At 40.0% G+C, this 15658-nt stretch overlaps 1 protein-coding gene across 1 annotated transcript in view; it reads left to right on the top strand.

Annotated features, from left to right (window-relative positions):
- AXDND1 (axonemal dynein light chain domain containing 1) overlaps positions 1-15658 on the top strand; it is a 214574-nt gene that overhangs the window by 42330 nt on the left and 156586 nt on the right. The window contains exons 9-10 of the mRNA XM_037825258.1: positions 13089-13229; positions 13944-14048. Coding sequence (XP_037681186.1) covers positions 13089-13229; positions 13944-14048 — 246 coding nt within the window. The remainder of the gene's footprint in view (positions 1-13088; positions 13230-13943; positions 14049-15658) is intronic.

Raw genomic sequence — 15658 nt, 5'->3', positions numbered from 1 at the left:
TCCACTTTCAGGTGGTACCTGCATATTGTGCAGAACCATCTGTAAACTAGGCCTGAGTTTTCTCTTCCTCCGTCAACTGATTGTAAGGAACTCCCCAAGATGCCATAGCTGTGGGCTGGGAAGGAGAAAGTAAGGTGGAAGGAATGGGGGCCATGGGCACTTGGGACACTTCCTCATGTAACTTACTTGTGCCTTCAGGACCTGCTCGAGCTCTATCTTGTATATACCATTTCCATTTTATGATGGAGTGCTGCTGTGCATGCCCAGCTTTATGGCTTGGCAGGTTGGACAACACCCAACTCATGATAGGTAGCTCACTTCTCATGGTAACTTGGTAGCCCATGGTTAAGTGTTCTGTTTCTACTAAGGCCCAGTAGCAGGCCAACAGCTGTTTCTCAAATGGAGAGTAGTTATCTACAGAGGATGGTAAAGCTTTACTCCAAAATCCTAAGGGCCTGCATTGTGATTCTCCTATAGGAGCCTGCCAGAGGCTCCAAACAGCATCTCTATTTGCCACTGACACTTCCAGCACCATTGGGTCAGCTGGATCATATGGTCCAAGTGGCAGAGCAGCTTGCGCAGCAGCCTGGACCTATCACAGAGCCTCTTCTTGTTCTGGTCTGCACTCGAAACCAGAAGGTTTTCTGGTCATTGGTGAATGGGCCGGAGTAGCACACCCAAATGAGGAATATGTTGTCTCCAAAATCCAAAGAGGCCAAGTAAGCATTGTGCCTCTTTTTTGGTCATAGGAGGGGCCAGATGCAACAGCTTATCCTTCACCTTAGAAGGGATATCTTGATAGACACTACACCACTGGACATCTAGAAATTTTACTGAGGTGAAAGGCCCCTGTTTTTTTGTTGGATTTATCTCCCATCCTCTGCCATGCAAATACCTTACCAACAAATCTAGAATAGTTGCTACTTCTTGCTCAGTAGGTCCAATCAACATGATATATCATCAATATAATGGACCAATGTGATGTCTTATGGGAGGGAGAAATGATCAAGATCCCTGCGGACAATATTATGACATAGGGCTGGAGAGTTGATATAACCCTAAGGTAGCACAGTGGATGTAAACTTCTCACCTTGCCAGCTGAATCCAAACTGTTTCTGGTGGTCCTTACTAACAGCTATTGAGAAAAAACCATTTTCAATAGCTGCATACCAGGTATCAGGGGATGTGCTGATTTGCTCAAGCAAACATACCACATCTGGAACAGCAGCTGCAGTTGGAGTCATCACCAGGTTAAGCTTACGAAAATCCACTGTCATCTTCCAAGACCCATCTGTTTTCTGCACAGGCCAAAAAGGAGAGTTGAATGGGGATGTGGTGGGACTCACCACCCCTGCATCCTTCAAATCCTTAAGAGCGGCATTAATCTCTACAATCTGTCCAGGAATCTAGTATTGCTTCTGGCTTACTATTTTGCTAGGTAGGGGCAGTTCTAGTGGCTTCCACTTGGCCTTTCCCACCATAATAACTCTCACTCCACAAGTCAGGGAACCAATGTGAGGATTCTGCCAGTAGCTGAGCATGTCTATTTCAATTATGCATTCTGGCACTGGGGAAATAATCACAGAATGGGTCTGGGGACCCACTGGACCCACTGTGAGACAGACCTGAGCTAAAACTCCAATGATCACCTGACCTCCATAAACCCCAACTCTGACTGGTGGTCCAGAGTGAAGTTTTGGGTCTCTTGAAATTGTCACTTCTGAACCAGTGTCTAATAATCCATGAAATATCTGATCATTTCCTTTTCCCCAATGCACAGTTACCCTGTAAAAGGCCATAGGTCCCCCTGGGGAAGACTGGGAGGAAGATTAACAGTATAAATTTTAAGCTGTGTGACAGTGTTCTTCCTCAAGGGTACCCAGCCTTCCCCTCATTCAAGGGGCTTTGGATCTGTAAACTGTCTCAAGTCTGGGAATTGATTAAGGGCCTGTGACTCTCTGTTTTTGTAATTCAAGGGAGACTTTTGTTCTTGTAACCTAGAATTCTTCTGCTTATATAATTCAAACAAGAATTTAGTCAATTGCTCATCTATTTTACTACTTGGTACTCTATGATCTACTAGCCAACACCATAAGTCTCTGTGAGTCAGATTATTTTGATTGTTGCTTTGAACCTGTTTTCCATTATGGTAGCCATGCCCACCTTGTCTGTGGTGATTAGCTGCAGCCACTTGGCTTCTGCTGACTTGGGATCTGATTATCCCCATTGTGTTTAAGGATTCCAGCTCAGCGACAGCAGTTCTTACAGTAACATCTGACCTACAGAGAAGGACAACTACAGAGTTCTTCAGAGATGATGGAGCTAGTCTCACAAATTTATTCCTTACAGTCCTGGTAAAAGATGTGTCTCTGGACATTCCAGGGGTGTGTGAGCAGGTCTTCCATGATAAATCCTCTCTAACGTTCCAATCTCTCTAAGCCTTTGAACCTCCTCCTCTCCATTATACCAGGGCAGTTCTGGCATTTCAACCTCCAGTAATGCCGGCCACCTTTTGATCCGTGTTTCAGCCAACCACCCAAACAAACTATTAACGTCCTTTCTAACCCCTCAAGATACAACACCAAATGCAGAATCTCTGCTTAGTGGGCCCATATCAGTAAGTTCAGCCTGATCCAACCTTATATTCCTTCCACCATTATCACACACCCTTAATATCCATTCCCACACATATTCCCCTGGAAAACTCATACAGTTCTTTTGGAGTATAGCGTACTTCCTCATGGGTCACACTTTGTACCTCACCCTTCGGGGCCTGTTGGGACTTTAATTATAGGTCTTGACGCAAAGACTGGTGGTGGGGGTGGGTCATGAAAAGAATTAGAAGTATCCCTCAAGCCACTTACCTCAGGGCATTCTGTTGCATTTTCATCTCATAAAACAGGATTAATCTCTCCAGACAAGGAGTGAGGGCTGCTTCTTCAGGGGAGATGATTACAGGATTAGCAGGCACTGAAGGGTTAATCTCTTTAGGTGGAGGTTGGATGGCAGGCTCCTTAGGGCAGACTGAAGGTGGGGAAGCTGTTTCCTCAGGGCAGGCTGGAGGTGGGTGGGGGCTGTTTCCTCAGGACAGCCTACTACAGGTAAATCTAACGATGACTCAGCAGAATCTGGGGTTCTAATGTCCTCACTGCCATTATTATCAATCCATATGTCCCCATCCCAAGTTTCAGGATCCCATTCTTTTCCAGTTAATGCCTTTACTTTAACAGCAGACACCCTGAGAGGTTGTGATTTTAGTTTATTTTGTAAATCTGCTTACTCACACAATGAGAGTCTGTATCTGGTTTTCAGAAATCTCAAGTCTGTGGCCACAGGAAATAAGATTTTCTTTCAGGGCACACATAGAAACCTTTACATCTGTCATATGGCACTTAAGTTTTAAATTTGAAGCCTTTAGCTCATCTCTTTCCCTTATAACTTTATCCAACGTATCTAAGAGCAGCCAGCCAACATCGTTATACCTCTTACTTCTACAAAACTCTGTGAAGGTGTTGAAAACACTGTCACCCAGAGCCTTGCTTCGTACAAGAGTATGATTAGGAGAATCAAATGGTGCTATTTTGCGTATCTGCATTGCCAACTCACGCCATGGACTGTCAGTGCCATCCTGATTATTGGAAATGGAGTCATTAGTGCCTTTGAATCTAATCAGAGTAGAAAACAAATTGTAAAAGCCCATTTTAAGATTCTGTTTCTCAAGAACCACTCCCAGTACCAAGTTGCATTAGTTAGGATTCTCTAGGGAAACATGCAGCATACAGGGGTCAAAATCATCAGACAATAGGACTTTCCACAAATCTTTCTTCGATAACTCCATTTCCAATCCTGGCTTGTACTGAGATGGCTGTCTGGTTCCAGGTTTTGTTAAATCAGTGAGAGATATCTATAAATATAAGATTTATAAAAGTGTTTCATGCAACTGTGGGTATGCATGAGTCCAAATTTCGTACGGCAGGCAGCAAACTGGCAACTCCAATGAAGCTGTTTGATGGACTCCTCAGGAAACCAACTGGCAACTTCAATGAATGTATTTGATGAACTCCTCAGGAAATGAACTAGCAACTTTGACAAACTCCTCAGGAAACACTTCGCTGGTCAGCTGAAGAAGAAGTGAAGGTCCTTTAACTCTCTTGCTTAAAAGTCTTCAACTGATTGGATTAAATCCAGCTGACTGCATTCTCTCACTATGGAAGACATACCTTTCATTGACATCATCAGTCTCAGCTGCAGCCAATTGATGATTTAATAAACCAGCCTGTTGGTTTATTAACCAGCCACAAATATCCTCGCAGCAACAGTTAGGCCAGTGCTTGCTTGACTGAACAGTTGGGTACCATCACCTGGCCAAGTTGACACATGACCCTAACCATCACATCTTGGCATGCAGCATACAGGGGTCAAAATTATCAGACAATAGGACTTTCCACAAATCCTTCCCGAATAACTCCATTTGCAATCCTGGCTTGTACGGACATGGCTGTCTGGTTCCAGGTTTTGTTAAATCGTCATGTGGGCCACTGTTCTCTGGAGTCTCACTTTCTGGAAGCCCAGAATTTTCCAGACCATCAATTTCTGGTTTCTTTGTACCCAAGAGTTCAGTTCTCAGCTTGTCTCTTTCCACTTGCATTTTACTATAAGCTGCAAGGTTCTAGAAGCCAGGCTGCATTTTCCACATTTAGTTTCAGAATCTCTTCAGCTAAGTATCCCAGCTCATTGCTGTCAAATTCTGCCTTCCATCCAACACCAGGACTCAATTTTGCCAAGTTCTCTGGGACTTTAAAACAAGGATCGTCTTTTTTCCAGTTTGCAACAAACATTAATCATTCTCTCTGAGGCCTCATTGGAAGTATCTTTAGAGTCCATATTTCTACCAACAGCCTCTTCAAAACAATCCAGGCCTTTTCTATCAAGCTCCTCGTAATTCTTCCAGAATCTTCCCCTTATCCATTTAAAAAGCCATTCCAACATGTTTGGTATTTGCAAACTCAGCAGCATCCCACTTCTCTGGTACCAAAATCTGTTCCAGTTTGCTAAAGCTGCCAGAAATGCAATATACTAGAAATGGATTGGCTTTTACAATGGGGATTTATTCATTCACACATTTACAGTTCTAATGCCATGAAAATGTCCAAATTAAGGCATCAAGAGGTAGATACCTTCTCTGATGAAAAGGCTGATGGCATCCAGAACACCTGTTAGCTGGGAAGGCATGTGGCTTGCATCTGCTGGTCCTTTGCTCCCAGGTTGCATTGCTTTCAGCTTCTAATTCCATTGGCTTTCTCCTTAAGTGTCTGTGGGTTCTCACTTAGCTTCTCTGGGGCAATCTCTGGGCTTCTTCTCATAGCTTAGCATCTCCAAACCTCTTTCGGTCTGCATCTTCAAGCATCTAGGTCTGTGTCAGCTCTGGGCATTTTCTCTCTCAGCATTGCTCTCCCTCATAATTGTTTTTAACTTTAAGTCTATTTTATCTAATTATAGTATAGACACTCAGCTATCTTTTGGTTTCACTTTTTTACTTGCAGGGTATATATTTTTTTTCCATCCTTTCACCTTCAACCTATTTGTATCTTTGACTTTCAGGTGAGTCTCTCATAGACAGCCAATAGTTGGGTCATACCCCCCCCCCTTTAATGCAATTTTGTTGACATGTATTCATACACCATTCAATCCATCCAAAGTATATAACCATTGGTTCACAATATCATCACATAGTTGTGTATTCATTACCACAATCAATTTTAGAACACTTTCATTACTCCAAAAAATAATATTAATAAAAACAAAAATAAAAACCCCAAACATCCCATACCCTTTGCCCCACTCCCCATTAATGATCCCTGTCATTAGTGTGGTACATTTGTTACAGTTGATGAAAGAATATTAAAATATTACTGTTAGCTATAGTCCATAGCCTGCAATTGGTGCATTTTTCCCCCACATACCACTCTATCGATTCCTTGTAATAGTGATGCACATTTGTTCTAGTCTAGTACATGAAAGTACTTTTTAATATTTGTACTGTCAAACACAATCATCATCCACCAGAAGAGTCAATGTACAGTCCCATGTTTTAACCTCTAGCGTTCCTTCCAGTGACATACATGACTCTAATCTTCCTCTTTCAGCCACAATCACATACATAATTCAGTGCTGTTAATTACACTCACCATAATGTGCTACCATCACCTCTATCCATTTTCAAACGTTTAAATTCAGCCTCATGAAAAATTCTGCACACATTAAGCATCTGTTCCCCATTCTCTACCCTCGTTCTATCTCCTGATAACCTATACTCTAAATTTTATCTCTATGAATTTGCATATTATAATTAATTCATATTAGTGAGAGCATATAGTATTAGTCCTTTTATGTCTGACTAATTTGACTCAACATAATGTCCTCAAGGTCCATACATGTTATTGCATGCTTCAGGACTTCCTTCTTACTGCTGAATAATATTCCATTGGATGTACATAACACAATTTTATCCATTCATCAGTTGATGGACATTTTTGTTGCTTCCATCTTTTGACAATTGTGAATAATGCCAGTATGAACATTAGTGTGCAAATGTCCCTGCTCTCATTTCTTCTGCATATATACCAAATGGTGGGAATGTTGGATCATATTGGGAGCTCTATATTTAGCTTTCTGAGGAAATGCCAAACCATCTCCAACAATGGCTGTACCATTTTACATTTGCACCAGCAGTGACTAAGTGTTCCTATTTCTCCACATCCTCTCCAACATGTATAGTATCCTGTTTGTTTAACAGTGGCCATTCTAATAAGTGTGAAATGATATCTCATTGTGGTTTTGATTTGCATTTCCCTAATAGTGAAGATGAGCATCTTTTCACGTGTTTTTTTGGCCATTTGCATTTCCTCTTTGAAAATGTCTATTCACATCTTTTGCCCATTTTTAATTGAATTATTGGTCTTTTTATTGTTGAGTTGTAGGATTTCTTTATATATTTGGAATATAAAACCTTTATCAGATATGTGGTTTCCAAATATTTTCTCCCATTGAGTTGGTTGCCTTTTCACCATTTTCACAAAGTCCTTTGAAGCACAGAAGTATTGAGTTTTGAGGATGTCCCATTTATCTGTTTTTTTTTTTCTTTTGTTGCTTGTGATTTAGGTATACAGTCTAAAAAACTACCAGCTATCACTAGATCTTGTAGATGCTTCCCTACATTTTCTTCTAGTTTTATGTTACCATCTCTTGTATTTAGGTCTTTAATCCATTTTGAGTTAATTTTTGTATAGGATGTGAGATACAGGTCCTCTTTCATTCTTTTGGATTTGGATATCCATTTCTCCTAGCACACTTTATTGAAGAAACTGTTCTGTCCCAATTGAGTGGACTTGGCAGCCTGTCAGAAATCAATTGACCATACTAAAGAATGGGGAGAGGCTGCTTAATATGTGCAGAATGTTTAAGTATGCAAACTTAAATATTTGGAAATGGAAAGAGGTGATGATAGCACCTTATTCTGCGAATAATTAACATTGCTGATTGTTGTGTGAATGTGATGGAAAGGGAAAGTTTACAGTCATGTATGTCACCAGAAGGAAAGTTGGAGGTTAAAACATGGGAATGTATAACACAGTGAATCTTGTGGACAACGTCCATGATTAACTGTATAAATATAAAGTTCTTTCATGAACTAGGGCAAATGTATGACACTATTACAAGGAGTTAATAATAGAGGAGCATATGGGGGAAAATGTACCTATTGCAAACTATGGATTGTAGTTAACAGTAATATTTTAATACTGTTTCATCAACAGTAACAAATGTACCATACCAATACTCTGGGTCCATAATGGGAGTGGGGGGATGGAAGGGGGGCATTTGGGTTTTTCTTTTTTTTTATTTCTTTGCTGGAGTAATGGAAATGTCTTAAAATTGATCATGAGGGATGTATGCACAATTAAATGATACAGTGAGTCAATGATTGTATACTTCAGATAGCTTGTATGGTGTGTGAATATGTCTCAATAAAATTGCATTTAAAAAAAATCAATTGATCATAGATCTGAAAGTCTATTTCTGCACTCTCAATTCAATTCCATTGATCAATATGTCTATTTTTCTGCCAGTACCATGTTTTGACCATTGTAACTTTATAATATGCTTTCAAGTTAGGAATTGTGAGTCCTCCAACTTCATTCTTTTTTTTTTTCAAGGTGTTTTTAGCTGTTCAAGGCTCCATAACATTCCAAATAAGTTTGATAATTTCCATTTCTGCAAAATAAGCTGTTGGAATTTTGATTGGTATTGCATTGAGTCTGTAGAGATTTGGATAGAATTGACATCTTAACAATATCTAGCCTTCTAATCCGTAAAAATGGAATGTCCTTCCATTTATTTAAGTCCTTTTTAATTTCTTTTAGAAATGTTTTGTAGTTTTTCTGAGTATAGGTCCTTTACATCCTTGGTTAAATTTATTCCTAGATATTTGATTCTTTTAGTTGCTTTTTTAATGGAATTTTTTCTTGATTTCCTCCTCAGATAGCTCACTACTAGTATATAGAAACAATACTGACTTTTGCATGTTGATCTTGTATCCTGCCACTTTGCTGAACAATTTTATTAGCTCTAGGAGCTTTGTTGTAGATTTTTCAGGACTTTCTAAATATAGGATCATGTCATCTGCAAATAGTGAAAGTTTTACTTCTTCCTTTTCAATTTGGATGCCTTTTTCTTTTCTTGCCTAATTGCTCTGGCTAGAACTTCTAGAACAAATTGAATAACGTTGGTGACAGTGGGCATCCTTGTCTTGTTTCAGATATTAGAAAGCTTTCAGTTTCTCACCATTGAGTATGATGTTAGCTGTAGGTTTATTATATATGCATTTTAGGATATTGAGAAAGTTTCCTTCTATTCCTACCTTTCAAAGTGTTTTTATCAAGAAGGAATGGTAGATTTTTTCAAATTCCTTTTTGCATCAATCAATATGATCATGTAGTTTTTCCCTTTTGATTTGTTAATGTGTTGTATTATATTAATTGATTTTCTTGTGTCGAACCACCCTTGCATACCTGGAATGAACCCACCTGGTCATGGTGCATAAATCTTTTAATGTATCGTTGGATTGGATTTGCAAGTATTTCACTGATGATTTTTCTATCAATATTCACTAGAGAGATTGGTCTGTAGTTTTCTTTTCTTGTAGTATTTTTATTAGGCTTTGGTATTAGGGTGATGTTGGCTTCATAGAATGAGTTAGGTAGTGTTCTCTCCATGTGCCAGTTTGGATATATTATGTCCCCCAAGAAAAAGCTATGATCTTTTAATCCAGTCTGGTGGGATATTGGGATTGGGTTGTTCCCATGGAGATGTGACCCATCCAACTCTGAGTGGCACCTTTGTTAGTGTGTGACCTCTGATTGAATGTTTCCATGGAGGTGTGGCCCCACCCATTCAGTATGGGACTTGATTAATTCACTGGAGTCTTATAAAGGGGCTCACAAACAGAAGGACTTCAGAAAAGCTGCAGCATAGGGAAACATTTTGAAGATGGCCATTGAAAGCTGATGCTCTGGAGAATGCCATTTTGAAATGCAACCTGGGAGCAAGCAGACACCAGCCACATGTCTTCCCAACTAACAGAGGTTTTTCAAATGCCAATGGTTTTTCTTCGGTGAAGGCACCTGATTGTTGATGCCTTACCTTGGACACTTAATAGCCTTAAGACTGTAACTTTGTAACCAAATAAACCCCCTTTATAAAAGCCCGTCCACTTCTGGTATTTTGCATTCTGACAGCATTAGCAAACTAGAACACTCCACTTCAATTTTTTGGAAGAGTTTGAGCAGGATTGGTATTAATTCTTCTTGGAATTATTGGTAAAATTCACCTGTGAAGCCATCTGGTCCTGTGCTTTTCTTTGATGGTAGGTTTTTAATGACTGATTTAATCTCTTTGCTTGTTCTTGGTTTGTTGAGGTCTTCTGTTTCTTCTTGGGTCAGGGAGGTTGTTTTCCTATACTCCTCCATCCCACCACCATTTTTTTTTACTTGTTACCACTTACATCTATGTACACTGTATGTCCAAAAACCTAGATTTATCATTACTTTTTATGCATTGACAATTTAGCACCTGTAGGAAGTAAGAAGTAGATTTACAAAGCAAACAATACAATATGACAATACTGGCATTTATAATTACCCAAATGGTTACCTTTACCACAAGTCTTTATTTCTTTATGTTGCTTTATCATGTCTGTCTGAAGAATTCCCTTTAGCATTGCTTGTAGGGCAGGTCTAGTGATGATGTACTCCCTCAGCTTTTGTTTATCTGAGAAAGTTTTAATCTCTCCCTTATTTCTGAGAGTCTCATTGGCTATAGTTTCTTGTCTGGCAGTTGTTTTCCTTCAGCACTCAACTATTTCAACCCACTGCCTTCTTGCATCCATGGTTTCTGATGAGAAATAGGTGCTCATTCTAATTGGGACTCCCTTATATGTAACATGTTGCTTTTCTCTTGCAGTTTTCAGAATTCCCTCCTTGTCCTTTGCATTTTATGGTGTAATTGATATATGATAGAGTTGTATTTTTATTCATATTTACCCTGTTTGGTGTTCTCTAAGCTTCTTGGATGTGCCTACTCACATCTTTTGCTAAGTTTGGGAAGTTCTCTGACTATTCCTTCTGCCCCTTTCTCTCTTTCTTCTCCTCTGGGTCTCCTGTAATGCATATATTAGTGTTCTTGATAGTTTTAGGCTATTTTCCCTTGTAATATTTCTTTTTTCTTTCTGCTCCTCAACCTGACTCTTTTCAAGCGTCTTGTCTTCAATTTCACTGATTCTTTCTCTGCCATTTCCAATCTGCTCTTGAATCCCTCCTGGGCATTTTTCATTTCAGTTATTGTGGTCTTCAACTCCAGTGGTTCTGTTTGGTTCCTTTTTAAAATTTCTATCTTTTTACCTAGACTCTCATATTGTTCATTCATTGTTTTCCTGATATCCTTTTATTCTTTCTCTGTGCATTCCTTCATCTCCTTGAGCATTTTTAAGATCAGTTTTTAAAAGTTTTTTTTTTGTTGTTGTTGTTATTGTATCCACATTCTCATCTTCTTTGTTGGTGTTTTCTGTATGTTTATTCTCTTCCTGTGGGTGGACCATCAATTCCTGTTTCTTTGATTGTCTTGTACTCTTTTTTTTGCACACTGCACATTTTAATATTTAAATGTTAATATTTACCTTTAAAATGTTAACTCTGCAATTTACTCCCTGGGATGTCTGTTTTTTGGTTTCGTAACCAGCAGGTGATAAGACAGAGATTTTCTTGTTCTTCTGCCCTCCTATCAGAAGGTCTGCTCAAGGTGAGTGCAGATTGCAGGGTTTTCCTGTCTTTCTGGGCTTCTGTCTTGTCCTGGTCTTTTGCTTGTTAGTTGTTTAGGAGTTCTGCTGTTTGCAAGGGTTTGGTTGTCCCCTCTGTTTCTCAGGAGATAGACCTCTCTTTCCTACATATTTGATGTTGGCAGGCACTTGTCCCAAACTGTCTGCCTTTATAGATTTTTACACTTCTTTTGTTGTCTCACATTGCTTTTGCCTGGAGGGCAAATTCTGGGAGAAGGGTCACTCAGGAGAGAACTTTCCCAAATTCAGTCTTTCCCAGCCAAAACAGGACTAGGGACCCATGAGGGGGTTGCTGAACTGGCTCCAAAGAGCCCTGGAGAGGGTATCAGGAAGGGCTCCAAAATCTTTTCTGACAGCTCCCCAAAGCTGAACTTTCCTTGCCTGCCTCCCAAATGCAGCCCTTCAGCTAACTGTCCCCTGTAGCCCTGAAGAAGTGTGGCATCTTTAAATCTCCACTGCCTCAGCTCCAGGAGAGTTGAAACAATTGTCACCACTGCCTTTTTCCAGGGTTGGTTTGAAACAATAGCAATTTGGGGACCTGTCCCATTCTACAGCAGTTCAGTTTCGCTTCCCCACCCTTTCTTTTTCTGTGAGGTTTTCCTGCTCTGGTTTCTTCCCCATTAGTGTATCCCATGACAGGGAATCAGATGGGGTCAATCTGGAAAGGTGTGTCACCAGAAAATCTGGTTTGCCTTTAGGTGGTCCAGCCAACTGAAACTGGATTGACTGAGGTCACAACAGTTCTTACTAGCCTTCCTACAGCAGTCTTCCCCTGCCACTCCCCGCCAACCCGCCCCTGTCTCTACCCCTGTCCCATGGCCCTTTTGTATGCGGCACTCTTCAGCGGTTTGTGTTCCTTCCTGGGTCTCTGCAGACTTAGGTCCCTGTACCTGGATATGCATGGATTCTAACTTGCTGCTGTGCGTTGATATACAGTTACTGGTGAGACAGACCCGGGCTATGGCTTCTGAGCTGTGCAGGACCAAGTCAGGGAGGAGAATTGGGATCCGACCAGGAGGGACATCTCCTATCTGAGATTCTTCTCTCTTCGATTCAGCATTTGTGGAATTGTTTTCCAGTCTCTAGTGTACTCCCAAGTTTAGGCAAGTGGAATTTGTCCTTTTATTCGCTAATTCTCTGGGGAGGCTTTTCAAGGGATGTGTTACGTCACCGTTGTTAGAAATTTTGAGGCGCATGGTCATAGAGGGCACGGAGACTAATCACCTTCAGGCAGGGGAGTTTATTTACATACCCGCATGGTGAAAGTTGGAAGGAAAGGTGCCATCAGAATGGCGGGGATCTGAAGTAAAGCTTCACCCCACTCAAGACAAAGGGAGAGCTGTATTTATGCTTTGCTTTTGGGGAGGGGTCAGTTGGTCAAGATGGACAGGGGTTAGGTGATGGTTTAAGTGATGATTGGACCCGAGGGTCTGTCGAGGGTAGTAACTGAGATGAATGGCATTGGAGCCATGGAGAATTGAGTAGTGGTTTTTGGTGTCCTTTTAAGGATTGGAATGTATATAGCTGGGGAAGGGGGTTTTTGGGCAGGATGCAGTGGCTGCAGTGTGTTACTCCGGCCACCAGGAAGTTTTGCACAAAAGGCTTGTCTAATGTGCCATTTGTGAAAGCCTGCATTTGGAGTGTAATTTTCCAACAGCCATGTTGACGTCAATCCCTGTGTCCCTTCTTTCTCACACAGACAGAGGTATGTACAAATGCTTGACCAATTCTCCCAGCAGATGATTGACTTCTATAAAGACTTGGTGACTCAGCGACTGTTGGACCAACGCATTTTAGAAGAATTGTACAATTTCAAGAATGTTATTGAGGAGCTGACCAGGTAAAAACTGATTATCTTAAACACAAAACTAAAGTCAAAGCCTTGTCTCTAAGGAGAGTAAAAACTGTTCAGGGGAAGTGGAATGATTAAAGCTGAGGACTCTTTTGCCCTCTTTTCATGTTTAGCAAGAGAATAGAAAGGACTAGAGATATATGTAGATATAGATGTAGAGAAATGGGTTATATAAGTTAACACAAAACCATGGCTCTGCATATATTTGATTGGGAAAAGACTCTTGTGCTTCCTTCCAAGACAGAGGCATTTATTGTTATTAGAGTTGCAGATCAGTGCCATGAATGTAGATGTTATAGTTCAAATCCCAAAGAAAATAAGCATTATATAGCAATAAAGGTTAGTAGCAAGATGATTAGCGGCAAACATGAAGAGTCCAGGATAGGCATGTCAGAAGGTGGGGGAGAGCAGCATGTGGGCCTTTGCTGTCAGCACCTGCCACTGTGCCATTCCATAGGATCCCCCACATCTTCTTTCTGCCTTTTCTAGCCATCAAAATTCCATTGCCAAACCCTGGCAAGATTCCACTCAGAATCTAAGCTAGAGTTCTTGATTTTATTTATAAGGTAGAAAAACTAATGAGAAAGGTATACATGATAACTGAGAAGATGCCTAAGTATAAACCTTATTTCCCGGGTAGAAACTTGTTGGAAATCTCCAATGATGAGTTTTAAGCTTTTTTGTTTGTTTGTTTTATTTCAGGGAGCTGTGTCTGGTTAGGGCACATGATATAAAATTAACAAAGGAAGCAAAAAAGGCCCATAAGGATTTGGCACAAGCTCTTTTAGATGCTGAAAAGAATGCCAAGTGAGTTGTTTAAAGTTTGTGTAGCTTATTTGGGGGGAGGAGGAAGGCATACAACTTCTGAAAAAGCGTATTTACTTCCTACTTTTTGAATTCTAAAAACAAAAAACAAATCTCTCAGGACCTCACATCCTCTTCCAGCTACAGCCCCATTTCTCTGCTCCCCTTATAGAAAACGTTTCAAAAAGTTGTCATGCTCATCTCATTTGTCTCCCTCCCTTATCACTTGAACTCATTCCACTCAGGCTTTCACCCCCACTACTCCACTAAACTATACTTGTCAAAGTCATCAGCAACCTTCATAGTAAAAAATCTAATGATTGATTTTCTGTTCTCATTTTACTTGATTTAACAGCATTTGTAACAATTGATCAGTTGCCCTTAACTTGAAGCAATGTCTTATACTCAACTACCTTTCCTTTTACCTTACTGACTGCTCTTAATGATATCCTTTGCAGGTTCCTTTTCATCTCATCAGTCTCTAAGTGTTGGTGTCCTCATTCCTTAATCCTTTTTTTTTTCCCTTAACTTTTTATTTTGAAATAATTTTACACTTACAGGGGAGTGGCAAAAATAATCCAAAACAATACATAGAACTCCAGTGTACCCCCACTCCCTCCAGATACCCAGATTTACCAACTTTCAGCATTTTCCACGTTACATCATTCTATCTATCTGTCTATCTATCTATCATCTATCTGTCTCTATCATCTATTTATCTAATCTGTTTATCTAGCTACTTGCTAAACATTTGAGAGTAGGTTGCATACAGCATGCTCCTCTAACACTTAATACTTGCATGTACATTTCTTGAGAACAAGGGCATTTCACTTATGTAACCACTTAAAGTACAGCTGTCAAGTTCAAGATATTTAACATTGCTATAAAGCATACTGTCCATATTCCAGTTTTTCCATTTGTCCCAATGTCCTTTTGTGCATTTTCTCCTCCATTATTAGATCCAGTCCAGTATCATGTAATACATTTAATTGTTATTGCAGTAACATGTATACAATATAATATCTCCATCTCAAGCATGCAATTCAGTGGCAATAGTTACTTTTACAATGTTGTGCTACTATCACCACCATCCATTACCAAACTCTTCCTTTTCCCCAAACAGAAACCCCACATCCTTTATGCATTAACTCCTCTTTCATTCCCCACCCCCCTATGCTCCTGGTAACTTGTATTCTACTTTCTGTCCTCTGTGAATGTGCATATTTTTTCTATTTCACATAAGTGGGAATCCACACAATACCTGGCCTTTTATGTCTGACTTATTTCACTGAGCGTAATGTCTTTAAGCTTCATCCATGTTGTAGCCTGTATCACAACTTCTTTCCTTTTTGCAGCTGAATAATATTGCATTGTATGTATATGTCACATTTTGCTTATCCATTCATCTGTTGACGGGCACTTGATTTGCTTGTATCTTTGGACTACTGTGAATAACACTGCTATGAACATCGTTGTACAAATACATTCCTTGGACTTTTCTCTATCTGTACTCACTTCCTACACGAATCCATTAAATTTCCTGGCTTTAAATGCCATTATCTATATATTCTCAATTCAAAAATTTGTATCTCCAGCTTCAGTCTTCTCCTTGA

The sequence above is a fragment of the Choloepus didactylus genome, chromosome 2, assembly GCF_015220235.1.
Source record: "Choloepus didactylus isolate mChoDid1 chromosome 2, mChoDid1.pri, whole genome shotgun sequence".
NCBI lineage: Eukaryota > Metazoa > Chordata > Mammalia > Pilosa > Megalonychidae > Choloepus > Choloepus didactylus.
Note: the sequence above shows the minus strand (reverse complement) of the source record. Positions and strands in the feature narration are given on the sequence as shown.